This window comes from Wolffia australiana, chromosome 1 (assembly GCF_029677425.1).
Source record: "Wolffia australiana isolate 7733 chromosome 1, ASM2967742v1".
In the NCBI taxonomy this organism is placed as follows: domain Eukaryota; kingdom Viridiplantae; phylum Streptophyta; class Magnoliopsida; order Alismatales; family Araceae; genus Wolffia; species Wolffia australiana.
Genome location: NC_135835.1, coordinates 6,197,450 through 6,224,854, shown reverse-complemented (window position 1 = coordinate 6,224,854; position 27,405 = coordinate 6,197,450). Strand labels below are relative to the sequence as shown.

Here is a 27,405-nt window from a genome sequence, read left to right as displayed (position 1 = left end):
ATCCAATTTAAATACTGGATGTGGATAAGTATGGATTGACTTTCAATTTTTTAGTCAAATAATGTCTGATCGATCTAAACATTTGAACTATAATTCTATGTTGTTTCTCTAAAAGTCACACAAATCTCTATCTTAGCTCAATGATTGGTCCTGTTGACCTGAAGGTCAAAGGTCAACTATTTTCATATACATTTAAGTAGTCATTTTTAATGACATCCAATGTATGTGTAAGTTGTGTAATTTAAGCCCTAACAAGTTATGCATTCTTGCATATATAACTAACTGCACTGCTATCTAACGTAAAGCCCAAAATTTTTAACATTCATTAAAAAAATTTATTTGGGCATTTTAACTAAAATATATTATACCTAAGGTACATGGGCCTGGAGGGTCACACTAATAAATTTCGTTTAAATTTGGATGATATTATTCAACTCTGAGCATTTTAATGAAAAACTCTGCAAATCATGAAATTATCTAATATGGCCTTCTCTATTACTTGATTTTCCTCTCTCCATAACTCTACCCCATATCTCTATCTAAAAAATTTAGCAGTGTTGGCATGGCCGGGTACCAAAATCAGATGACGGTATTTAGTATCATTTTCTACATTGCTTATATATGTCTCAATTTCAGTAATGTAGCAATTGATATTCATCTCAAGGGTTGGATGACAATATCGGATACAGATCATAGACATCAGTTTTTCAAATATTTGACCTATAATTTGAAATATATTTATTTAATAGTTTATACTAGTAGGAAAATTTGAAATTTTGTATTCAAGTTAAGAAAATTAGTTACAAATTAGTCAAGTATTTTTAAACTTAATAATATTAGTTAGTTATAATATAATTAGGTTGATATATTTAATTAGGCCCTGGGATTTATCTTGTGACAGTATTCTTATACAAAAGAGGTCCCAAGAAAGAATAAACATATCAGATTTCTTTGAGTTCTTCAATATGGGATGATGTCTTTTTACAAAAAAAAAAAACCAAAATCTGGCCATCGTCGGATATCAATATTTCATGTCGCTATTGATTTTGATATCAAGATACAGTTTTCTGATATGCGGATATCAGATGATGATATCTGGTACAATCATCCGGCACCGTTCCAATGCCATCTGCATCCTCCCTGATATCAGATACAGGGTTAATATCATATATCCATCCGACATATGAAAGGCTCATCTGAAATTGTCCTGTTTATTCTGAATATAGGATACCAGATTGTCTAATATCCTATATTGGGATGGAAATTGTCTTCTCTTGGACGATGCGAGATATTCTTTATATTCCTTGGGGAGAACATAAAATGTAATACCATTTTCATAAGGTCCAAAAACATGAGCAATGAAAGTCCATCACTCCACCGGTGGCCAAGGCATATCCGGCACGAAAAGGCTACGTGGCGGTCTCCTATTGGCCGGGAGCTCTCTTCCCTTGGCGGGTAAACTCAGCCTCTTCCGCCGTGATCGATCACTTCTCGATGGCGTCTTCGTTAGCGCCGGCAGCGGCGCTTCTCGGCGGCAGATGGCGGCGGCGGCGGCGGCGAGGGGCGATCTCGGCCGTTGGATCGCGGCTGCGGAGAATAGACGGTCAGGATTCGAAGATGAGGGAGAGGGAGGCGGCGGCGGAGTTTGGATGGGAGAGGGGGGGTTACGGGGCGTGGCGGCGGACGGCGCACGTGTGGACTTTCTTTCTCTCTCTAAACTTACGCCTGCGGCTGGACGCCGCCGACTGGACTTACCACGGCGGCTTCTCCGAAGAGAAGCAGGTTTGCATGTTGCACCCTCTCTATCTCTCTATCTATCTATCTATCTCTCTATCTATCTATCTGTCTCTCTATCTATCTATCTGTCTATCTATCTATCTATCTATCTCTCTTTTTCGCTTGTCCTCTCTCTGTTTGCTCCGCCCCGTCACCATCTTCATCTCTCTCTCTATATCTCTTCTCTCTACCGTTGGCAGCATCTCCTTTTTCTTCTCCCTCTTGTCTGCCATCCGCTTCTGTTTCTCTCTCTTCTCCCGTTTAAGGCGGTACATAGCTGCGGTTTTGTTCTCTCTTTCTCTCTCTTCTCTCTTCCCTCAAGCTGTAGCTCCGACGCCCTCTACTCTTCTTCTCTCTTTGTCTCTCCTCTCAGGCCGTAGGATGGTCATCTTCTGCTCTTTTTTTTACTTTCTCTCTCATCTCGGCCCCAGCCACTGTTTTCTTCGTCTTCATGCTTTCTCCCTCCTCTCCTCTCCTATACAGCGCCTCTGCCGTCTTCTTTCTCCTCCCTCTCCTGTCTCTCTCTCTCTTTTTCTCTCTCTCTCTCTCTCACTCGGTCTTTCTCTCATTATCTCTCGCTTTCTCTCATTTATCTTTTATTATTTCCTCCACTTTCTCTCTATCTTTCTCTCACTATCTCTATTTCTTTCTCACTATCTTTCTTTCTCTCTCACAAACTCTCTCATTCTTTCTCACTATCTTTCTTTCTTTCTCTCGCAACCTCTCTCTCATTCTTTCTCACTATCTTTCTTTCTCTCACAACCTCTCTCTCATTCTTTCTCACTATCTTTCTTTCTCTCTCACAACCTCTCTCTCATTCTTTCTCACTATCTTTCTTTCTTTCTTTCTCTCACTATCTTTTTCTCACTACCTCTCTCTCTTTCTCTTATTATCGCTCTCCCCCTCTCTATCTTCTTCTCACTAGTTCTCTATCTTTTTCTCACTACCTCTCCCTTTCTCTCACTACGTCGCTCTTTTTCTCACTACCCCTCTCCCTTTCTCTCTCTTTCTCTCGCTATCTGTCTTTCTTTCCCTCTCTATCTTTCACTCTCTCTCTCTCTACCTCCCTCTCTCTATCACTCTCTCGTTCTCTCTATTTCTCACTCTTTCTCTCACTACCTCTCTGTCTTTCTCTCGGTCCCTCTTTCTTTCACTCTCTCTCTGTCCATCTTTCTCTCTCTATCTCTTCCGCACTTGGGGTCATGTTTTTCGTTCTCTGCATAAGTTGCCAAGCGCATCAATTTTTGGTCTGGACGTAAACGTGGAGGTTCAACCAATCACAGAGGGCCAGGTGGCGAAGGACAGCCACGTGGATGAGAGAGAGGGTTCTCGATTTGGGGCCCACATTTATAAAACTTGGGCAGATGTTCTCTACGAGGTCGGATCTTCTGCCCGCGGAGTTCGTCGACGAGCTCGTTAAGCTTCAGGTGAGATACATTCATTCTTTCTCTTCTTCTCTAGAGAGAGAGAGATAGATATACCACTTTTCTGGAGAGTAGGATAGAGGGAGAGCGATAGAAAACGAGAGAAAGCGAGAGAGAGAGATACATGTATGGGAAGAGATGCATATAAATAGAGGGAAAGAGAACGAGGATAAACGCGTGAGATATTTACATATACAGAGAGAACAAGTGACATAGAACGATATCTATATATAAATCGATGAAAAGTAAGATAGATTTATAGAGAGAGAGATAGAGAGAAACAGAGCGAGCGAGAACGAGTAAGATGTATGTATATCAACGAAGAGAGGAGATAGAGAGAAAGAGGGCGAGCGAGAACGACTAAGATTTAGAGAGATAGAGAGAGAGAGAAAGAGAGCGAGCGAGAACGAGTAAGATGTATGTATACATATAGAGAGAGAGATGAAGAGAGAGAGCGAGAACAGGTAAGATGTACTTATAGAGAGAGAGATGGATAGAAAGAGAGCGAGCGAGGACGAGAAAGATGTATGTATGTATAAAGAGAGAGAGAGAGATGAAGAGAGCGAACGAGAACGAGAAAGCGAAACACATATCCAGAGAGAGATAGATAGGGAGAGACCGAGAGAGAGCCAATAAGATACCAGGAGAGAGAGCGTGATACATAGATATGGAGAGAGAGATAGAGACATAAAGAGAGAAAGAAAGCGAGCGAGAACGAGTGAGCTATAGAGAGCGAGGGAACGAGATATATATAGAGAGAGAGAGAGATCGAAGTTTAATTTTGGAAATGTGGCCGTGGACAGGATCAAGTGCCTTCGTTCTCGGCGGAGAGGGCGAGGCAACTGATCGAGGCTGAACTCGGAGCTCCCGTCGACGATCTTTTCGAGGAATTCCACGACCGTCCCATTGCTGCTGCGAGCCTGGGACAGGTTGAGATTCCACATTGTTTTCTCTAATAATCGATGAATTTATATAAAATTATATGTTTATTCGTGATTGATTCTTGCTTTTACGGATGTATTTTGCGCGAATTTGGGTTTTTCGGCTTGAATTGCTCCGGCTAGTTCGTCCTCCCCCTCTGTAATTTATGTTGTAATCGGAATATCTTAATATTTTTTCAGCAGACGGCAGTCTTTTTGCGTATGATTTTGCGATTAGGCGGAATTTTATGATGCGTTTCGGATTATTAACTTCAAAGCATCTTCACTTAGGTGCATCTGGCTTCCCTGCACAATGGAGAGAAGGTTGTCATTAAAGTTCAGAGGCCTGGTCTGAAAAAGCTATTCGATATAGATCTAAGTAAGGGGATAATTTAAGGCTATATGCAATCTTTCAGCATCAAATTACAATCAACTGTGAAATAGTTAAACACAGTTGTTAGATTGACTTTCTTCTGTCGGTACTCAAGTCATTTATATCCTTCCACATATAGTTTCTAACCGATCATTCGATTGTTCGAATATCTTATGATTTGATTATTCTCCAGAGAATCTGAAGATCCTAGCGCAGTATTTTCAAAGTAGCGAAACATTTGGTGGCCCCAAGAGAGATTGGCTCGCTATCTACAATGAATGCTCAAAGTAAGATATTCAGAGCGAATATCGGGAATTTTCATTCTTTTTAATTAATAATGGGTCATATATTTGAAACATGATGGAAATTTTCTGCGAATTTCTCCATTTTTTGCGAAGGGTCTTGTACGAAGAGATTGATTACATCAACGAGGGGAAAAATGCTGACAGGTTTCGTCGCGATTTTAGAAACGTGAAATGGGTTAGAGTGCCCGTAAGTTTTTCCTCGAAAATTTTGTCAAATAATTTCCCCGAACGTAATTTACTTCCATTAGCAATATTTTCTTGTTACAGTTTGTGCAGTGGGATCACACTTCACGTAAAATATTGACTTTGGAGTACGTCCCAGGTTGGTTTTTTTTTTCTTTTCCCCAACATTCCATAGGTGATTATTCCTATTGTTTATGTTCTTGCCAAAATCAGCCTATATCTTTGATATTTTACAGTGCTTGTGTCCTTTGGCCAGGTATAAAAGTGACTGATCTACGTGAGATAGATGCCAGAGGATATCCCCGTTCTAAAATCGCTTCACGCGCAATAGAATCGTATTTGATCCAGGCAATTTTCTAATGCCCGCCCAAAATGATATGATGGAGTTCATTTGTCCCATGAAAAGTATTTATCAAGTTATGATCAAGCATTGCTCATTAAGGGTTTCATTGGAGTCTGATTCTCCTTATTGACTTCAAGTTAAATATTTTAGATTTTGAAGACCGGTTTTTTTCATGCCGATCCACACCCTGGAAATCTTTCAATCGACGGAGATGGATCGATCGTGTTCTATGATTTTGGAATGATGGGTGATATCAAATCCTTCACGCAAGAGAGGCTGCTGGAGCTGTTCTTTGCAGTTTATGAGAAAGACACAAAAAAGGTTAGTCTGCTATCAACCGATTTTGTTGATCCTTTCTATAATAAATTGAGACGAATTTTAGGGATTATTCTTCACTCTTAGATGAATGCTGTTATGATTCCCACATGAAGTAACACCAAAATCCACTAGATCTGTACCAGAATGATGATTGCTTGATGAACAAAGAAAACTCGTGCCTATGTAACAACCATAGGCGCAACACTAGGAGAGTTTAAGGGGCGAGTTTATAAGTGGTTTACTAAAGTCAATTCAGATGAAGATAAAGAGAAAATTGTTATTTGATTTTTATATAATTAGTTAACAGATATTCTCTCAATATCATAATCAGTTGATTTTTCAGCTTGATAAATTAAATTACTCTTATATATTACTAAGACTACATCCGTTTACCATGGTCAATGAATAGTTTTCATCCAAACTGTAACTTCTTATTGATGCCGAAAGAGAATGATGTGTGATTTCTGCTAAACGCAGGTGATGAACAGCCTTGTTGATATGGAAGTGCTTCAGCCGACTGGAGACATGACATCTGTTAGCTTCTCTCCCCCAGATTTAAAATCATCTGACAAAAATTTTATTGTTTAATTGTCTTTATGAATGCACAGGTTCAAAGAGCTGTTCAATTCTTCATGGACAATTCTATGAATCGGAGGCCAGGTCGCATGCAAACTGTGGCTGCCATTGGTGAAGTAAGTCCCTTGATTGCTTAATTTAGCATCGGAAAAAGTATAATCATATGTTCATGACATTTCAGGATCTCTTTGCAATAGCTTCTGACAATCCGATCTCCTTTCCATCCACGTTCACATTTGTGATGAAAGCATTCACAACAATCGAAGGTCAGTTTGCCTTTGTTCTGCAAAGTAGTATTCTTCAATTGAGGAAAAACCCGTGTTTTTCTTCAATTTTTTTACCTAATTGGAACTAATAACTAAGTTCAACAGTAATGAATCGTGCAAATGTTTTTTTATGCGCCCAAAGCAATCTGATTAACCAGTAACTATATTTATCAGGCATCGGATATACTTTAGATCCTGAATTTTCCTTTGCAAGAGTAGCGGCGCCGTATGTGCAGGTCAGTGCTATTTATAGTAGGGTACACTGTCACCACAGATGAAGACTAGAGAATGATGAAGATTCGTCATTTGTTTTCATCGATATAATTATGACATTGATGAGATGACGATGACGACTCGTCATTGTCTCCCTTCGCTTTCTCTATTTTCACTCTTTCAGATGAGAAGGAAGAGGACAGTTACCCACTGTCCTCGCCATTTGTCTGTGGCTAGGATGATGATGATGATGATAATTGCAATTTTGTCATTGTTATCATTCAGTGTAGATGACGAACTCGTTATCATTGGCAAATCCTATTCATACACCCACATGTTTGAAATACAGGAGTTGATAGACGCGAGACAGAAACAGCAGAATGGAGTGGAAATGGTGCAGGAAATCCAACGTCAAACAAATGATGTATTGACTTTAATCTTTACCTCTTCTGATAAATTATTTCACAGGTTCCCAAAATTGGATAAATTGTGTGATAAAATCTGGAGTAATTGATTATTTCATTAAACAATTATGACAACTGATTGGCTGTGGTGGGAATTGGCTACTGATTTGCAGGCAAGAAATCACACCCTCTCCATGCCTTACAGAATACAGCAAATAGAAGAGATTATGAGAAAACTGGAGTCAGGGGACTTGAAGCTCAGGGTTAGAGTTCTTGAGGTATTTTTTTAAAGAAAATAAGGAAGATAACCAGAGATTAATAATCAACCTACAGCGACGATTCTATACATTTTTATATGAACGTTAAATACATGAATGATCATAAGAGTTCCTGAGGTATTCTTCTGATGGGATCCTTGATAGGATCCTAATCCTATCTAGGGGTAGTTTTGTCATCTAGCCCACAGGGGCATTTTAGACATTTACTATTATTTCCCTTTAACTAGGGATGCCCTCTCTTTAGGAGGGCAGCGAAGAAGAAGAAAGAAGAAGTCTCGTCTCCCCTCTCCTCCTCACCGCATCTTCAGGCGGCTCTTCCCCGGCCGGTCCCTACCCCGTCAGCTCGGCCTTCCTCCGACCATTCCCGTTTCATCTCTCCTACCCTGGGAACTTCAACCTCTCCTCGTCCTCTACCCTCCTTCCGATACGAGCCTAGATCAAGGCTCGTATCATCTTCTCAGAGACTAAGAGGAACATAGTGTTTCTTGGCTCCCTGAAGACTTTGGCACATCCTGACAATGCTGATGTGTGATGTCAGTCGATGGTTTCCCAATGAAACATCGACATCATCATCGCTGTCAACTACCATGCTGAGCGTCAACATCGATTTTGCCTGTTGATGTTGACGATGATGTTAATACTGATGGGATTAAGTTGACAAAATACATCAACTGTCTTTGATAACCCCTCATCATCGTTGTCATCTCTATCATCAATCACACAATATTCTTCCTCAAAGTCAATGAGGGCAAGAGATGTTGACATCGATTACAGCTTAGGCTTAATTACTTGTCTGACCTAATGCACAATTCAATCTTATTCAGTCAGAGCGAGCAGCAAAGAGGGCATCAATCATGCAAATGGCAACTATTTATACAGTCTTGGGAAGTACTCTGCTCCATATTGGAGTCACCATGATCACCCAAGACGGCTCAGATATTGCTGCCACTGGATTTTTCATTAGTGGCGGTAAGTTATGCCTTTGAAAACAAATAAATACATGTTGAGGTTTTCATTAAAACATGATAATGTCCATCATGAAAAAACTATTGTGATTCAGAGACTAATACCTATCATTCATCTGTCTTTGTTTTTTACCGCATGCAGGTGTTATGATGGTTCTGTCAATTAGATCCATGCAAAAAGTACAAGAACTCGACAAAATCGAGAAAATGTTTTGATGGTCTGCCCAAATCAATTATCATTATCTTTCTGGGGTAACATAATTCCGATGTAAAGATCTACCAATTCAAAGATGTACAGAAACTTATCATGAAAAGGCATTGACCAGAGATATCACTTATCATGAAAAGCAGTGATACACCATTGAATTTGAGGCTCCTGTTTAAGAAAACTATAAACTGCATTCAATACTAACCTGGATCAGTATGATCAGCAAATGATGAATCACTTCATCAAGATTCATGAGGGCTCTGCAGGAGAATACAATAACAGCTCCAAATCACTCCGAACAACCATTGGGGTTTTCTATGCGCATCCTTTTTTTCTCTCCACTGACCTCATCCTCTTCGCTTTCCTCGCATATTTTCCTCTGAGGAATCACCTGGAAGAAGGACGTCTTCCAGTCTTTCGTCTCCAAGAACTTGAGCAAGATCTCGACGACTTGGTTCACGGTAAGAACCTGCTTCAAAAAATTTTTCGGGTTTAACTCACCAAACAGAGTATGAACAAGTTCCAACAAAACATGGAAATTACCTTGGAGCTGGACATCTTGAGATACCCCCCAATGGGAAGCTTTGCAGACTGTATGCCCTGTTCTTGGGCCTTCTTGAGAGTTATCCCCTTCCACCGGTTTCGATCCACCAGACCGCCGATGATATAAATCTTGTTCAGATCTAGTTCTTGAAGCTCCACCTCGGCATCGGCCGTCAGGTACACCATGTTCTGCTTTTCATGTTGAAGAACATCGATATAAGCCCGAGAGTCCCTTTCGATGATCCATTTCTCAATTCCAGGGAGCTTCTTCAGCTTGTTTTCGATCTCGCCGGCGAATCCCGTCAGCCAGAGGTGCGCCGGTGTCGCCGATTTTCCATTGACTGAATAGCAATACATAATCTGCAAAATGTATTAGTTAAATATGGATGAAAAATAGAGGAACAATTTTCATTAGATATTTGAATGATCTAAATGAATTTGAAATTTTGATTCGACAAGTTTCTCCGTTTTCTAAATGAATCATTAGTTTAATCGGGATGCAGGATAAGACAACAAATTCGACGCATAAAATTTGTGTCTTACGCATGAGTCTCCATTAACTGAGTAGCAAAACATGATCTTCGAGAATCGTTAAACAACTTCGTTTGCACGTGACTCTCTATTGATTGAATAGCGATAAACGATCAAGGACAGAACACCAAAATATAACGACTAACAAAGGATTCGCCATTAAACAGGACACCGATTTCATCATGTGAATCTGAATTTCTGCGAGAAGAAAAAAAAACAGATTGATGAAGAAAGAAGAACGCAGGAATCCAGACCTGGTGGACGAGGCTTCGGATCTCATTAGGAGACATCAAATGGCCGAAATCGAGATCGAGGACGAGCTTGTGACCAGAGAGGGCGGCAGATCTGAGCCGCGCCGTCTTCATCTCGCGCTCCTCGTTCCTCTGCGCCATCCGCTCCTTCCTCGCCTCTCTGCGAGATTCCACCAGCCGCGCCCGCTCCTCTTCGGTCGCGGCGGCGAGCTTCTCGTCCCATTCGCGCCTCTTGCCCTCCAATTCTTGCTTCCTCTTCTCCTTCTCGGCGGCCTTGCGCTCGGCCTTGCGCTTCTTCAAGAGGAGAAGCTTCTGCTGCTTCTTCAGAGCGCTCTTGGAAAGGCTCTGCTCCTCCGCGGCGACGTCTCCGCCGCCATCGCCGCCGACCTCCGCCGCTTCGCTCTTCTCTTCCATGTCTGGACTGAGCGAGGGTTTAAGCCTCACGCTCGACTAAGAGTCCAAGACCGAGTCGGGATTTTTGGGGACGGAACGCGTCATCCGTTCCCATTCCGGACGAGATGATGCGTCAGATCTGGGGCCCCCCCATGGAACGAAAGACGGGGCGGGACGAAGATTATCCTGACTTATATCGTCTCGTCTCGTATATTTTCGTCCACATCCCGTCCCGTCCAAGACATTCTTGTCCTGTCTGACTTCAACATTAGGCTGCTGAGAATTTGGCATGTGACATAGCACTTGTGTCGGCTAGCTGGAGGTCTCAGGTTTCTTGATTCCCGTGGGGCGCACAAACCGTCCCGTCCCGTCCCCCGTCCAAGGCCCCTGGACAGGACGGCTACTTCGTCCATGGATGAAAAAATGGTCCCTTCCGGAGATCGGTGGACAATTCTATGCCCCATCATTAGCATGATCTCCTGGACAAGACAATTTTTTCGTCCACAGACAAAATAACCATCCGGTCTGCGTCCATGTACTAGAGGTATCGTGCATGATCGTTTCCGTCCCGTCCCATGGACCATTTTTTGGATCATCCCAAACCGCCTCCTCCCCAATCTGGCCCATTTAATATTGTTCCGTCATGTATATTTGTCTTGTTTTCGTCGTGCAGTGAATGTTTGTCCAACATCCAAGGCCCCTGCAGGGGACGTACCGTCCGCATCCGTGTACCATAACTTCGGGAGTTAGAATCTTTTTAAAACACTTCAAAATGCGAGTATGATGGATAACAAATCATCTCAGAAAGTAGTTTTTATGCAAACTAAACTTTTTGTCTGGTTTTAGTTTCAGGGGTTAGACAACTTTTGGATATCAAATTTGATCTGGATTTCATGCAAAAGTTGTGGTGCAGCAGGAAACACTTTCCATTTCCGATATCTACTATTGAGTTACATTCTTACAGATATGGATAATGGGAGGTATTGTTACGTTATCTGTGAGCATTTCTGATTTAAATTGATTTTTCGTGTTTTGATATTTGATATCAGAAAATGTGAATCAGATATATGACATCATTTACTATATCTGAAGACATTACGTCTTAATTTGTCTACCACAAGTTAATGTCCATTTCTTTCTCCCTCTCCATCTCTATTTTCCATATTAGTCTCCTCTCAGCCTCTTAGTTGTATTTCTCCTTCCCCAAGTTTTCTCACATTGTCTCCATCGTTTCTTCTTTCTTCGTCTCTACGTCTTTTTGAGTTTTTGTAACCCTAGTACCATTCGAGGACCTTCAGATATGGACATTAAATAATATAATAGAATGTCATCATTATTTTCTCAAATTTATAACCATGGTCCACAGTTTTCCTGATGCCTTTTATCATTATAATTTTTTAATCATGTTCTAGGATGCCATCATTGATGAATTACAACAGTAACAATGGGTTATAGTTCCTCTTGTATGTCTTGTTAGCCATAATTATTCCAATTCAAATTAGTGTAACTTTTCTTGGATTTATGGCTTAATCTTTGATTATTGATTATGATTTGGATGTACAAAAGTGTTTGATATTGATGATTCAAGTTGGCATGTTCTTCGTATTGTTTTACCATTTTAATATGCTGCCTGTTTTTAGAAGGCGTCCTAAAATTTCCAGTTTCTAGAACTAGCAAGACTGGTTTTTCCTCGAAGATTCAAGTAACACATCATAGGATCAAAAGAATATGCCTTTCCAGTGACATGTCTCTCTATCTAACAAACCCATCCTTACGATTAATATATTGTGTGTCCTCTTTCTAACCCTGTGCATGTTGTCTTAGGTTGATAATAAACAATTTTATGTACCATTATACATTAAATTAGAAAGTTTTATTTGAAGCAGATAAAACTAACTCATCTTGCTGATATTTTGGACTTTCTATTCTTTAAAAAATAGGTATAAATGAATAGATGCCAATAATAAAATAACTGGAATTTGGAATATAAAATAGGCCGTAGTAAGTTGGCCCTTTATGAGACTCTTATAGCTGATCTCATATATGTCTTTGCACAAATACAAGGAGTATAAAGATAACAGAATTATAAGAAAATAAAAAGAGAATATCATTCCAGTTGACAACATTGACAAGTTGGTCAAGAGAATAATAAGAATTATATGATCCAATTATTCTTTGAAAATGTGAATGTAAAATAATTTTTTTGTAAAACTTCATTGGCAGAAAAATATAAAGGCATGTTTTCTTTGGTTTTTGTTGTAGGATGTTTTTTGAGTTACATTTTCTGGTAATCACATTTCTCTATAGTATTTTTGAATGTGAGGGGTTAGTTTGTCATGTCATTTATCTGTGTTTCCCTTTAAGTACCTATGTGCCCTAATTGTCATCCATCTTGGGCAAGGATGTCTCTTCCCTAATTATTTTTTAAGTTATTTTACATTTAAAAAACATAGACCAATTATACAGTAGTATTGATTGATAGATATATTATTAGGTTGTCAAGTCAAATCTCATCACCATATTTTTTTATGTTCATTCTATAAAATATTACGTTGGATGTTATTCTAGTGTGATGTTTATAATGAAGTCCATGAATATGTACAACAACCTAGTGAAATATGATGTAATCATAATATAGTGATTTCTAGTCTTTAAACATGTATTTTAAATACTCATATTTGATAGATAGTCGAGATGGACATCGAGTTATCCAGATAAAATAATACTACGATCTTATGGCAATTAGTGTGGCGACACTAAAGACAAATTGTGGGTGTTCTTTGAAGAAAGAGCTCATTGAATTGATCCGAAGAATCCCTGCATGGTATTACACCTAAAAGTCAATCAGGTTGATACATGTCACAGTTATTTAAGAGGTCTAGTGATCTAAGACTTGAAGGACATCTAATGGATAGACAACTACATTTTGACTATGACTTAGGAGCCTCTAATCGTAGGATTCAAACAAGACATAGCTCGGATGTAGTAAGAAGCTCACGGAGATGACTGAGTGGTCAAGACCGGATCATCCGTTGTCGGTATAAGAAAGGGTTTGACTCGAGGAAGATGATGCAACAAATTTCTGGCCAAGGTAGTGAGGATATTCGATAAATTGCTCTCCAATGATCCCTATTACGCATTAGGACTCGTCGAATGACGGATGAGTTTGACGATCAACCACACCCTAAATTGTTCAAGATCTCATGCGGGTGATGGATTATACATATACAGTAACCAATGATGATAAAAGTTTGAGGAGAGAGTTCGAACACTACTCGGTATCCTCTAAAGTACAAGGCGCAGCTTGGCACCCCACAGCTTGGAAAGTTATAAAATCGATTGGGTTAAATCAACCCTTAGTTAATTAATCTATACGTTAGTATAGTTAATTAATAAGGTTGGCCAATAATTATTATTGGGCCACTAAAGTTATTAACTAGAATGATACATGGGTCACACACATAAGATCATAGGGGCATTGGTGAATATATTTTTCTTTATGGGTTTTTGAAAAAAAATTAAGTAAAATATAAATAGGATAGGGGCACTCATTTCAAGCACCATGGCCAGCCAGAATTGAGAGCCCCTCTCTTCTCCACTCTCATATCTTATCCACTCAACCAAAGAGAGTGTCTTCATAGTGAGGAGGTCTTCAAGATTTTCAAGAAAAGTTGAAGAAAAAGTGGAGATCCAAGAGCAACATGATCATGTGGACACTTGTAGAGGCTGGGCACCTGAACGGATTCAGAATAATCTCAGAGTGAGAAAATCAAGGATGGAACACGTCTCCCATTAGGTACATGTGATGTATGATTTTGAAGATCAATTAAGAATCAAAATTACTTCCGCATCCATGGAAAAACTTATTTTCTATGATTGAACCAAGGCACAGAACCCAACATTGAGTGTGTTTGTTTTATTCTTCACTCTATGTATACATAAAAATTTAGTTAAAATATATCATTTTAATGGTTTGATTTATACACTAGTAGTAATAAAAATTTCCTTAGTGTAGAATAAGTAATAGTTGAGTCCACAAAGAGTTGGTGATGAGAGAGTAAATTTTGATTAGATTTTGTTTTTTAATTATTTTATGATGTGTTTTATTTTTTCAGAGATTTTTTGAGATTTCATAATAAGTAAACTCAGTCAATGAAAAAAACTAATTTTAATAAATGAAATAAATATTTATTTATTTTTATTAAACTCTACTCACTTAATGAGATTTTTGAAAATTTTGGGAATTCTAGGAGCAGGAAATCAGTCTAATTTCAACTACACTTATATGGAACTCAATAAGTGGTCTTTGAAAACATTTACACCTAATAGAGTTGATACTGAGGGTGGCAGTGTGATGGTTGTCAACAAAATTAGGGTGGTAGTGTGCCATGGACAAAAAATGTTGTTAGTGTTGCATCATGAGATTTTTTGGACGTGGTTGATGGTGTTGTAAAGATTTTCATCTAAGCTATGGATTGAAACACTTTTCTACATTAAAAGGTGAGAAAGTTGAAATGAAAAGGATTAGAGATCCCACAAACCTTATTGTCACTTCATACGATGGTCTAGTCGTGTTTTTTCTCCAAGAATCTTTATCAAACTTGAAATCTCTCAAAAAATGTTTTAGAAAAATAATGAATCAAACCAATATGATTCACTAAGCCTTCAACAACGTGTTGGAAGCATAAGTCCAAAATTGGATACAACAGATAGAGAAAAAGATTAAATAGAAGTGTTCTCTTGGACTTCAGATTTAATTCAAGGTGTTTGAAGGGCTAGGATGACTTGATATCTACCTTGGGTCCTTGCCTCTGAATTCCTCGTTATGGAACTATACTTTTCCAAATCTGATATGTCAGTTAGTTCCACAACTGATTCTTTTATTTGTCCCATCTCTTCAAAAGGCTTAAGTTGTCCTGAAAAATGGCCTTCTTGTGTAGTGTGCACCTTCTTCAAGTCTATGTCATGGCTTGGGTTTCCTTCACTGATCCAATTTGAAGCTTGGACACCTCTGGCCTCAAAGATCAATAAACTTTTAAAAATAGGACAGGAAAATTATTCAAGATGTTTTCATTTAAACCCAAAATGGTTAATTATTCATGTAAAAAGCTATAAATCAGTAGTAAAATAAAGTATAAACTTATATATTAATTAACCTTGTTTGATATTATCACCTATTTCTTATAATGTCATGTGAAGAAGGTCCCAATAGAGGAGGTAGTTGGTGACACATCGTAGCTGCATGGACGTACACAAAGTGTTGGGCCCATGTTAATATCATGTCATTTATGGTATTTTTCTGTAAATACTACTAAATTCTAAATAAAATACCTAAACCAGCACATTACTAGTGCAAGTAATGGTTATCATGATGGGAGAGAGTGTGGCTTGCAAAATGCTGCCATTGTTTGTTGTAGAAATGATAGTGTATACACACCAATGTGTGTCAAAGTGGAGAAAGAGAGCTGTTGTTTACAAGCTATATTATTTGCAAATAGGAGCAAGCAAGCAGTAGAGTTGGTGCTGACATGCAAAAGGCAAGGACCTAGTCTATAAACATGGAAGATAACCTAGTGAAAAATAAAAACAAATCCAAGTGACAACTAGACAATATCACACTAACCTTTTTGTCATGTACCCAACAGTCTTAGCGTATTATCTTTATGGCTCTTAGATCACCATATACCTTGACATAAAGTTGGAGATTTCTTGGTCATTTATTATTTTTCTCTCCTAATCAGGCCACATTATTGATTTCCAAGATGGCACCAAAACCTTATGTTCATATAAGATTCTGTCTCAAAATTCATGCTTGATAAACATTTTTAAACTATTGATGACATGTTTTCTCACAGCCTGCAAAAAGATGTCAATCATTGGCACAAAACCACGCATTTTAGCCTTCAATGATATTTTTCCAGGTGGACCTGAAAAAGACATTAATTGGATTATAATTAATTCAATTTTGCTGAATTGTCTCTCATGTGAAATTGCATTTACCCCTTGTTCAGGGTGAATTTAGTAGGTTAGGGGCTTTCATGATGATTTACATTATAGGCTTATCATTTTGACATGTCCTTCTTGTCCGGTCACATTTATTGCAATATACATATGTACCTTTTTCATTGTCCATAATTTTTTTTTTCTTAAAAGATATATTATCATAATGATTGGCACATCCAGTCATTTATTATGGCAAATTATTGGTTGCAATTCAAATGAATCAGGCTGCGAAAAAATGGTGGACTAGATATAACAATAGTAAATTTAATTTAAATGCATAAATAATAATTAAATCAGTCCAAAAAATATATTCTGGACTTTAAATTTATTTTTTTATGGATTGGATGTCGTTCTAAAAATATTTACCCACTTGAGTGAATTTGCACGCTGGATAATGTGAACATCCCTACTAGTAAGCCATAAATCCTGAAATAATTAAATAAAACTTTACAAGTATGGTTCAGCATAAATAAAATTATAATTTATAAAAAATGAAAAAAATATTTTTTTATTGAAATGAAAATACTTTATATTAGCATAGGCGAAATTCAATTAATAACAGTAGGATTAAATTTACATGTATAATATTTCCATAGAAATGTCTCAAAAATAATAGAAAATAAGGAAAAAACAGATCTACTCATGAAGACGGATACTATTAGTTGATAAACTTTAAGATACAGTACTTAATCACTCATTTGCGCATCTTAATTTGTTTAAGTATGAAAATTCTTTAAAAAACCTTTGAAATGTAGATACTTTATATTGGCTTAGTGGAATATAATAATTAATTTTTTGCTTAAATTTCCATTCCTAATATTTTCCATTTGGTTATCTAAAAAAATAGAAAATCATAAACACCATATCTCTGCATGGATACTGATAGTATTAGTGGATAAATTATAAGATGCAATATTGAATCACTTATATGGATATATTGATTTGTTTAATCTTTCACATCATTAAGATAGAGTGGTTTCTTGTATACATTAGAGCATAACAACTATTTTTTATGAATAATGAAATCAACTTGGTAGAGAAATATGATAGAACATGTTTCAAATAACAGTGTACGAGCAAGCATCTGGCCAGCTCGTCAATGCTTCGAAGAGTAGCTTTATTGTGGGCCCCTCCACCACTATGAGGCGCTCGGAGATCATCCAGAATTACACACGATACTCACGAGGACAACTTCCGTTTGACTACCTTGGATGCCCCATCTTTCTCGGCCGTACTCGACATCATTACTTTGATGCCTTGCTAGGCAAACTGAGAAAGAGACTGGAGGGATGGAAACTACGTTTCCTATCCCCAGGAGGGCGCATCCAACTCATCCGGCACGTCCTCATGAGTATCCCACTACATACCTTGGCGGTGCATTCACTATCTCTTACGATTCTCCGCTCTGTGGAACGCCTCTACGTGCGCTTCTTATGGTCTGGGCACCTCGACGGAGAGAGGCGTCATCATTGGGTTTCATGGGAGAAAGTGTGTCGGCCGACGGATGAGGGGGGTCTAGGGATCAGACGCCTCTCGGACGTCCAAGACATGCTTCAAAAGAAACTTGTCTGGCGCATGCGATCCACTAACTCCCCATTGGGGACTTTTATTCTAGCCAAATATGGCGAATGGGCCTGGCGCGAGTCTGATATTAAGGGCTCCAAGTGATGGAGGACGTGGCAACGTCACTGGCTCGAGATGATTCATGTGACCCGTTGGCGAATCGGGCGAAGAGACATTAGTGCGTGGTATGATATTTGGCACGCCGATGCGCCACTTGCGTCTCATCCTCAGTTTGTACCACACCATGTGCGCCTCACTGTAGCCCAGTTGCTTAGAAGCAACACACCCCACCTCTGGGAGCAGCACAGTCTCCCCTTGGACACTTTACTCGAGGTCCAGACTACGCCCCTCGACTCCCATTCTAATGATGCTATCTGGACTCTCACACCCCATGGTGCCTACACGTGTCGCTCCTCTTGGGAGCATTACCGCGCAAAATCCCCCCCCACAGGCCTGGGGTCCGCGCATCTGGCATCCAGTGATTCACACACGAGTCTCCTTTTTCTTTTGGATACTCTTACACAGAGGCCTCCCGATGGATGATCGTGTGACTCGCATAGGCTATTCCCTTAGTTCACAGTGCCATTGTTGTCCCACCCACCCTCATGCGGAGACGGTTGACCACCTCTTCTTCCACAGTGAGACAGCAGTGGCATGCTGGCGCCTCATTACCGATCGCCTTCGACCTCTTACCCCGTCAGAGTGTTTTGGCAAGTTTATCCTCTCGCCAACTCGCTCTACACGGAGCCCCATCCTCCCTATCACCATAGCTTACCTGCTATGGGAGATTTGGAAAGTGCGAAATTCCTCTCGTTTTGCAGGTACACCCATGCGCGCAGTGGACATCATGCGATGAGTTCAGTTGTGGCTTCGGCGGATTCATCCTCTTCGGCCCCCCCGAGTTGGCCGATCAGAGTTCGCATGTGGGCTCCTCCGTTCCATTGGGATCTCGGTGTCCCCCGCTGTGACCCGCATCCAGTATCGAGTTGTCCATTGGCGTCCACCGCCCATAGGCTTTCTCAAACTGAATGTAGATGGTGCAACGAAAGGGAACCCATGGCCCGCTGGGGGCGGAGGCATCCTTCGCGATCACACAAGGAGTTTCCTTTTTGCCTTCTCTTCATTTTATGGAGTACAAACTAATATGGTAGCCGAGGCTATGGCGATACGCGATGGTCTCCTCCTCTGTGAGGAACGGAACCTTCATAATATCGTTGTGGAATCGGACTCACAGCTATTAGTTGATATGCTTCGTACAGGTACATGCTCTCAATGGCGACTGCATCGAACATGGAGAGACATCACGCGGTGCCGCCCGCGCATCGCGTGCTTTTGTCATCAGTTGAGAGAGGGCAACCAGACAGCTGACGCCCTCGCCAACCATGCGGTACAAGCTCGCTCCCCCTCTTCACTTTTCCATTCTTGGCAGGAGCTTCCACCCATGGCCCGAGGATGCCATCGACTCGATCGTCTGGGCCTGCCCTCCCTCCGCATACGCCGCCTCCACGTGACGACAGGCCTGCGAGATTGGAGGATCGCCTGGAGCGCCGGCGTTCGAGGCGTGGACCGCGCCCACATCAACTCGAGCATCACGACGAACTACCCCGAGCACCCATGACGACGATGACGACCCTCCCCCACTAGAACGCCACCAAGCGCTACAACGACCTCGTGGAGGCGCTCCGGAGAGACGGTGACGACCCACTTCCTCAAGCGTCCGCGACATACCATTCATGTACCTTTTCTTTTCCCTAAGTATGGGCGTGGACGAGTGGGATCCGCGTGTAATTGGAACATATATACTCGATCCACACCCACAAACACTTAAAAACACTATATTCTATCAAAAAAAAAAAGTTTGAAATAACACAATTTTCTAATGGTATTGAGTTCGTGCAATTATGAAACCATTTATACCAACTTAGGCTGTGGAAAAAACTGGTTTTGTGGGTGGACGCTCATCATAATGGTTTTTTCTCCTTATTTTTATTATGATTCCTTTGATTAGATATCATCCTTGAAAGAAGTAAATGGGAAAACACATACCTTTCAATATCATAGTTTCTAATGAGTGTCCATAAAAATAATGATGTATGAAAATACAATTCAATAATTGAGAGAAACATGCTTGATGGTGGTGATAATGAATATGGACCGACTTTTTGATAGTTTAATTATAATATTTATAGGATTGGTAATGAATATGCTTCAGCCCTATAGGATTGGTAATAATATTTGATCGGTGTTGCATTTAAACTTATAAATATAATATTTACATACCTAGAAAACTCCTAATATTAAGACATATTCATGTGTATAGGTTTCTTAGTTGCTCCTCAGGCATTTTAGGGCACAAAACATCAGAGTAGGTCAAGATTCCTGTAAGGAAGACGTCTTATTGTAATCATTTGTTGCATTTTCATGGAAGCTTGTACTGAATTCAGAATCCACATCAGTCTGTTGGTGCAAAAAAGACATTAGAAATGTCAGGTACATTCCATATTCATGACAAATATCAAATATTGATACAATGGAATATAAAATTCAAAATTACCATAGTGATTATCACCGACATCCAATATGTTTAACTATTTATCTCTCAGTATCAGATATCATATTTAGATATCTGATATTGGTTTCATATATGGAACTGTTAAACGTTAAAAATATTGATAATTTTAGAGAACTTATTTGGTTATGGACCCAAAGCAACCATCCACCCAACTTGTTTCCATGTTGCGTTAAAATTACTCTTACTTTATTTGCCCTATTATTTATTCAATTTTGATAGCTTTATCTTTAGAAGCAGGGGAAAATAACACCATGTCAGGGCTGTTTCATTTAATGACAGAAATTTCACTGTAGGGATGGGAAAAAAACTTGTTCATTCTTGAACGGGCGAACAAACATGAGCACAAATATATAAAAACCCTATCAAACAGTGTTCGCAAACGGTTCATGAACAGCCAAACCATTTGCAAATGGTTACATTCCTCCATGATTTTTTTATCTTGTATCCCTCTCTCCTCTCGGCCCCTCAACCCCGGCCCTTCTCATCCTCTCTCCCTCTCTCTCTCTCTCTCCCTCTCTAATAATACATGTCTTTTAAAATGTTGTCCATTCCCAAAATGTTGGAGAATGAACATAAACAAACCGAACATGAATGTGAACATAGATTTTTCACCTCTTTATTTGTCAACGAACACTGTTTTCTTGGTGACGAACAACAAATTTCCCATCACTACTTCAATATACATAGCATCATACCATTTGTTTTTGTTGACTGTTGATAAATCATCATTTTCCAATATGATTAGCACATATGATCATTATGAACAGATTCCATTAGTGCATCACAAGTCATAATACCTCAATGACTAAGGATTATTTGATACATTCTTTTTTTATCAACCGGATGGCATGGACCAATAGAAAAGAAAGGATTAATTTGAGTTGTGAGAAATGCAATTCCGGAGACTGTGATAGAAAGACATGTGTGAGTAGTCCAAAATTTATCGACTTATTAGCATTTAATGCATCAAAAGTGAATTTTAGGGCATATGTGGTGGCATATTATTGGGTGACTAAGAAAAATATTAAATTGGTGGGTTGCCGCGTCAATAAACTTACGCCAATCATTTCACATTTTTCTTACGGTACCATGTGATAGTGTGTTAGTAGTTAAAAGTGGAATAAATGTAGATGTCGCATACGCTAACATATCCCGATGTGTCACATGGTCTAATCTTGAACTAGGAAAATGCTCGAATCAAACACGTGATGGCCTTAGTGCTTGGGCAGGAACTCTAAGTAGCCTTTGCCAGTGCAGCGGAAGTCTCTTGAATCAGATTTAGAATCCTTTGAGGTTAACAAACCTATTTGGCATTGCATTATATATCAGAACAAATTATATTGTAACCGTAGCCATTACATGGGGGAACACCAGGGATGATATCGAAGTAATGAGACGAGGCAAAACATGCCTAGGTAGTGGCACTCCAATGCCTTGAGGTCCACAGCCTTACATGCGCACCTGCCAATAACGACACTACAAGCGTGCCTTCAGGCGTGGTGGCATGCGCCCGTGGGCCTTGACACTCGACACACCTGCCAGTCCATGCCCACCTTAACGCTCCACTTGTCACTTGTACTCGCGTTGACACCATCGTGCATTGCCATGCTCAGTGTGCCACGCTGGGCGCCTGATAACACCACAAATTTGGTATTTAATTCAAGTAATTAGCACACTTTTATGCATTTAATGAGTTTAAAATAGGTTTGTTATCATATATTTACATGTTAAATAATTTTTCCAAGTAATTTATAATTTTCCCCTAATTGTCTGTTAATTTATGAATTTTGTGGAATTTATTTAAGCTTGAATAACTCTATTCAAATGAAAATGGCATGTTTAAAATTTAATTTTAATGTTAATTAATGTGGGGATGAATTATTGAATTTTCTATATTTTTCTAGAATTTTATCAAAATTTGTAAAATTTGTTGAAGAAAGAAATAAATTTTTAAATAGAAAAAGATATATTTATAAGGTAAATAGGAGTTTTAAAGCAATTTCTAAAGTCGAAGGGGTTTTCCTTAAATTTTCATTGCAATTATGCCTTAAAACAACACTCGGTCACCCATTCCAGGCGTAAAAATCCAAAAAAATATTTTCATGGTTTTATTGAATTTTTTGAAATATTTATATGATTTTAAATGTTTTTTAGGAAATATGGAGGAGATAGAAAGCAGAGGGGCATATACAGAATTATTTTCTAGGTGGTGTCAATTTGTGTGCATAAATATTTTTAGGGACTTTGTGCAAAATTCCTTTAATTTTCAGCCAATGAGAGATTGACACGTATTTCATAAGTTAAAATTAAATAAATAAAAATTTATTATATGGATCAGATTGGTCAATTTCGATTTATTAATAACTTTTTATCCTGAAGTCGGATTGAGACGATTTTTTATGGATTTGCTCGTATTGACCTCCTCTTTCTAAAGCATGCCAATCAATCCTACATTGATGTATAAAAATCAATTGCTTATAGGGGGTAAAATGGTACTTTTACCATTTTACCAAGTATAAAAGCTGAATTTTGAGATGAGGAGGTCATTCTAGAAGGGGCTCTTTAACAGTTGCAAGACAGAGAGGAGCTACATCCTGGATCAACCTTACTTGGTAATTTTTACTTCACTGTATTTAAATTTTAGTATAATTTGGATTATGTGTTAGTGAAATTTGTGAATTTTCTTGTTGATCTTGGTCTGCATTTCTAAATCGCATGGCTAAAGCAGCATGTACAAGCCCTTACTAGGATTGAGATGAGAGATTACTAAATTGATCTAGATATTCCAATTTAATTTTCAAAACTAAAATTTCTTCTTAATCCCTCTATTCGACTACTTTGATCCTTTTTATTAGATCAAAGAAGACAATTTAGAGGTCCTTAATTCTTCTATTCTTCCCATCTCTTCTATCCTCCTTTCTGTATTCTTCATCTAATCAGGGTAATTTGATCTTCATTGAAGATTAAATCAACTCTAACAAGGGTAAAATTATTTAAGTAGATCACTAATTGAATTCCTTACTAGCTTCCCTTGGACGACACTATACTTATCAATATACATCTTAAGTTAAGGTTTTATAAATTTTATTGTATTAGCTAAAATCAACAACGACAAGGGATCTTGGTGCTCTCTAGCAAGATGTTTCCCACCACGCGCCTCGCACACGCAATGCGCGCGGGTGTGCTCACAGTCCACATGGTGTGCACATGCCCGTGCAGTTCCCATGCGCAATGCTTGGGCCTCTACTGATGGTGCACCCCGCTCATGCACACGACTCTTGGCGTCCACGTGCGCGTGCTCTTGACAGCCCATGAGCCCAACACACATGCGGCCTGCCCTGACCTACGAGCACGAGCACCTAACGGGCATTGGCTTTTAAGATGAGGGTCAGGTGTCACCGCCCAAGATGCGTCTAGTGTTCCTGCTTAAGGACTCGATCCCCTATTTTGAGTCAAAGTACATGGACATGTCCTCACAACAAGCGTGCATGCCTTTGTAAAGGAAATGCTGCCTACTTTGGGTTGCCATGTCAAAAAATAACTATTCCAATCATTTCACATTTTTTTATGGTAACATGTGACAGGATGTTACAAGTTAAAAGTAGAATAAGTATAAAATGTGGGATATGATAATGTGTCACCATGTCATACATGTCTTATTCATTTAAAATTACCTTCTTTTTTGTCTTAACACACATGGATATGTGGCAATGGTAGAGCAGTTGATCAAGGATAACAAGAGAAAATTACAGCCAATCATTGGAAGGAAAACTGACACAAACCACTGACCTGACTTGACGGGGGTTCAAGAATGAGAGAGGATATTTTTATTAAATCAGCATTGATGATTTATCTAACTTCAAGGGTATTATATCTGATTATACAAAATGCCGATTGAACTTGGAGGGCAGTTTTGTCTTTCTCCCCTATTTCCACCCATGGCCTTATATCTATAAAATGGGATGCTGATATGTATAATTCCATCTTTTACGTTACTTCCTACATTTGTATGCTCGTTGAAAGAGACGGAGGATAGAGATCCATTAAGTGCTTTCTTGGTGTCGTGGATGATTATCAGGAGGGGCAATAAATAAGTGGAGAGTTTGCATACATCACCTAGGGTAAGTTATCTCACCTTAAAATTTTATCATATTGATCATTTTTATTATGTTAGATTTATCCCCTTCTATCTTCACATCTGATTATATCATTGTGAGCACTTTTGATGGCGAGGACGCCAACACTTCAGCATCGAACGCGTCACCACGGTCAACCGGAGTCAACACGCCCGTTATGGACCACGTCAACCGGAGTCAACCGAAGTCAACATGCCACAACCGTCGACAAGCACGTCTCCACCCACGCACGTCCCTACGCGCGTCATGACATGACGCCAGAGGCAGATCCATAACTGCCCTTTGGCGTGACACGGCGCACATCCTTATTTTCTCGTCTTTATTTTCTCGTCATTTTCTCTTTCCTCCAAGGCCTATATATAGGCCATTGTTTTCAAGAAACATTAGGCAATCATAATTCAAGAATCGAGTTTTTGTTTAACTCTTCTTGGAGGATTGCCCAGCCTCCCCTATCTTCCACCTTCCAAACCCTAGTCGCCGTCGCCGCCGCCGCTGCCGCCGCTGCCACAGCCTTGCGACGTCGGCCTCCCCTCTCCTCTCTCTTTCTCTTCTCTCTCTTTCTCTCCATTCTCTCTCTCTCTCTTCCTCTCTCTCTCTCGCCCAAGGCTACCCACGTAGTCTGCCAAGGGGCCACCCAGACTGCCCGCGCGCCGCCCGCGCGCCGCCCTTGCCAGCCCCGACAGCCTTCGCCAGGGCCGCCCGAGACCGCATTCCGGCTGCCCCTGTCAAGACGCCGTCGGCGCTTCAAGCCGCGCGTGCTGCGCGCGCTCGGGTGCGCTCTGCCGCACTCCGCGCGCGCTGCTCCGCGTGCTCCGTGCGCTCTGCACACCTTTCGCGCGCTTCGCACGCGCGGGTGTTCGCCCATGCTTGACGCTGCGCCCACGACAACCGCACTTAACCAGGGCCGTTCAACGCCCGGAACGTCCAGCCTCGTCCTCGTCCAGTGGGCCGCTCAACGCCCGGATTCGCCCAGCCTCGTCACGTTCAGAATTGCCCGCAACCTCTTCACGCACTACGGTGCTGAGGTACGCCTGAACTCTTTGGTGTCGACGTGTTCTCCGTCCAGTGTTTTCTCGGGAAGTTTCCACCGCCGTCGGAATCTGAATTGGTTTGGATTCTCTGCTTCTTCAACCTACCTCTCGAGTGTTTCCTCGCAATGCGAATTTGACGTATTGATTTCGGTGCTTAGGCATCGTCGCGGTGGGGGAAGACAGTACTCCCGCCCTCGATAAGGGTCGGAGCTGCACCACCAGATTTTCATCGGTTTTAAAGTCCGGATCCGACCGTGAATTTCTGTGGATTGTTTTATCCCTCACGCCTATCCTACCCCTAGTTCTGTCGTCCCGCCCTTCCTCGCCTACCCCGTAGTCGTCCTACGTCAAATTTTTTGCTCCAATTCCTCATTAAACATTGTCATTTGTATCTCCCATCAAGCCACATGTTTATGCTCACCCATATCTATCGATCCACCTTCTCATACCTTCACTTTTCCTTCACTTTCATCTTACACCTTATGATTATCTCCTATATGCTGTTCTCCATTAAGTATTATTAAGTATTGATATTACTTTCTCCCTCCACCAATTTGCTTGTGCCACTACCTCATATTTTATACACACATCTATTCTCACCTCTTAAAGGACTGTATTTCTAATAGCCCTTCTATTTGGATATGATCTTTCCTCATCAATATCTATATTTATTTACATGAGTACGAGTGTTTATAAATTTCTTGATTACAATCAAAGCCAACAATGACATAAATATAAATAGATGCCCTCTTTCTCTGCCTCTATCTCCCTCTTTTTTCAATCAGTTATTTTACAATGGATGCCTCCAAGTCCCCTTGAAAACTCTTTTTTATCTTTTATCCACTTCCCTTTAGAAACATCTAGATTTGGGGCATTTTTAGCTGGTTGATCTGCTGTCAACTACTTTGCAGTGCTTATCATCAAATTTTATTTCATACAATTAAATTTATGTAAAAAATATAGAGTTTTCCTGAATGGTGAAAGTGTTCTCAAGTTTTAAAACATTTGAATAAAATTCAGGACAAGAAAAAAACACAAGGTCATTAAGGTGGAGGACCTGAAAAGTCTGTGGTTCTTTTCACTTTTTTTAATTTTTGTTTTCTATGTTTAGAAAATGTCCTTGGGAGTTTTTCTCCCTTAACCCTCTAAATAAATTTATGAATGATTGTTGATGAGATTCAGATTTAATGGACAGTGTACTCTTTCCACTCCCTCGTCAACTCTCTCCACCTTTGTGTATCTCATCCGTTATGTGGTACCAGAGAAAGGTTTGTCATCAAATCCATAAAGAGATACCGAGACAATGATCATAGACCATCGTGGCCAAGCTGAAGGTCCTTAGTGGATAAACATATCACCAGTGATGGAGTACCAAAGGTGAAGGATGAATTAATGATCTTCCTTCTTTTCCCCAAGTTTTTGTTGGACGTCCATCCTCCATGTGAGTTGTTGATGATGTCATTAGTGGTTGTACCAGTTATGGCATTAGAGGTGGTGCTGACAGAGAAAGAGGTATTGGTGATAACACACAATGTAAAGACAGTGTTGGGAACTGAAAGGATGGTGCTGGAGATGTCTCATAGGGTGTTTAAAATGGAACAAATGATGATGGTGATGCCACGAGCAGGCCAAAAATGGATCAGGAGATGACAACAAAAACTAAGATGCATGAGGGTTGTGTAATGATCTTGTTCACAAACGCTCCTCTTTGGTCCAAGGATATGAAAGAGTTTGTAGGGATTGTTGATATCATCTCAAAGATGGAGATTTGTGGCTATGGCTTTGTGAGCCATGAGGTATCGGGGTTTGAGTCTAAATTTCTTTACATTG

At 39.9% G+C, this 27,405-nt stretch overlaps 2 protein-coding genes across 2 annotated transcripts; one reads left to right on the top strand and one right to left on the bottom strand.

The window, feature by feature from the left end:
• Nucleotides 1-1,407: 1,407 nt before the first annotated feature.
• On the top strand, nt 1,408-8,673 carry LOC144703569 (protein ACTIVITY OF BC1 COMPLEX KINASE 7, chloroplastic-like). The gene is made up of 17 exons (XM_078575762.1): nt 1,408-1,782; nt 3,060-3,203; nt 4,004-4,129; nt 4,412-4,499; nt 4,687-4,780; nt 4,892-4,985; nt 5,066-5,120; nt 5,238-5,329; nt 5,475-5,645; nt 6,120-6,176; nt 6,251-6,334; nt 6,400-6,484; nt 6,659-6,720; nt 7,047-7,121; nt 7,275-7,379; nt 8,204-8,348; nt 8,487-8,673. Exons 1-17 carry the CDS (start codon nt 1,495-1,497, stop codon nt 8,558-8,560), a joined length of 1,839 nt encoding a protein of 612 aa, XP_078431888.1. The 5' UTR covers nt 1,408-1,494; the 3' UTR covers nt 8,561-8,673.
• Nucleotides 8,550-10,314, bottom strand: TRM10 (tRNA (guanine(9)-N1)-methyltransferase-like protein). The gene is made up of 3 exons (XM_078575775.1): nt 9,881-10,314; nt 9,096-9,455; nt 8,550-9,021 (listed from the first exon to the last, which is right to left on the bottom strand). The coding sequence occupies exons 1-3, from the start codon at nt 10,289-10,291 to the stop codon at nt 8,842-8,844; spliced, it is 951 nt and encodes a 316-aa protein (XP_078431901.1). The 5' UTR covers nt 10,292-10,314; the 3' UTR covers nt 8,550-8,841.
• Between the last annotated feature and the right edge of the window lie 17,091 nt (nt 10,315-27,405).

Coding starts and splice junctions, on each gene's coding strand:
- LOC144703569 (XM_078575762.1), top strand. CDS start 1,495: ATGGCGTCTTCGTTAGCGCCGGCAGCGGCGCTTCTCGGCGGCAGATGG. Junction 5,330..5,474: donor TAGAATCGTATTTGATCCAG/GCAATTTTCTAA, acceptor TAAATATTTTAG/ATTTTGAAGACCGGTTTTTT. Junction 6,335..6,399: donor CTGTGGCTGCCATTGGTGAA/GTAAGTCCCTTG, acceptor ATGACATTTCAG/GATCTCTTTGCAATAGCTTC.
- TRM10 (XM_078575775.1), bottom strand. CDS start 10,291: ATGGAAGAGAAGAGCGAAGCGGCGGAGGTCGGCGGCGATGGCGGCGGA. Junction 9,456..9,880: donor TCCGAAGCCTCGTCCACCAG/GTCTGGATTCCT, acceptor TACATTTTGCAG/ATTATGTATTGCTATTCAGT. Junction 9,022..9,095: donor TCAAGATGTCCAGCTCCAAG/GTAATTTCCATG, acceptor TTTTTGAAGCAG/GTTCTTACCGTGAACCAAGT.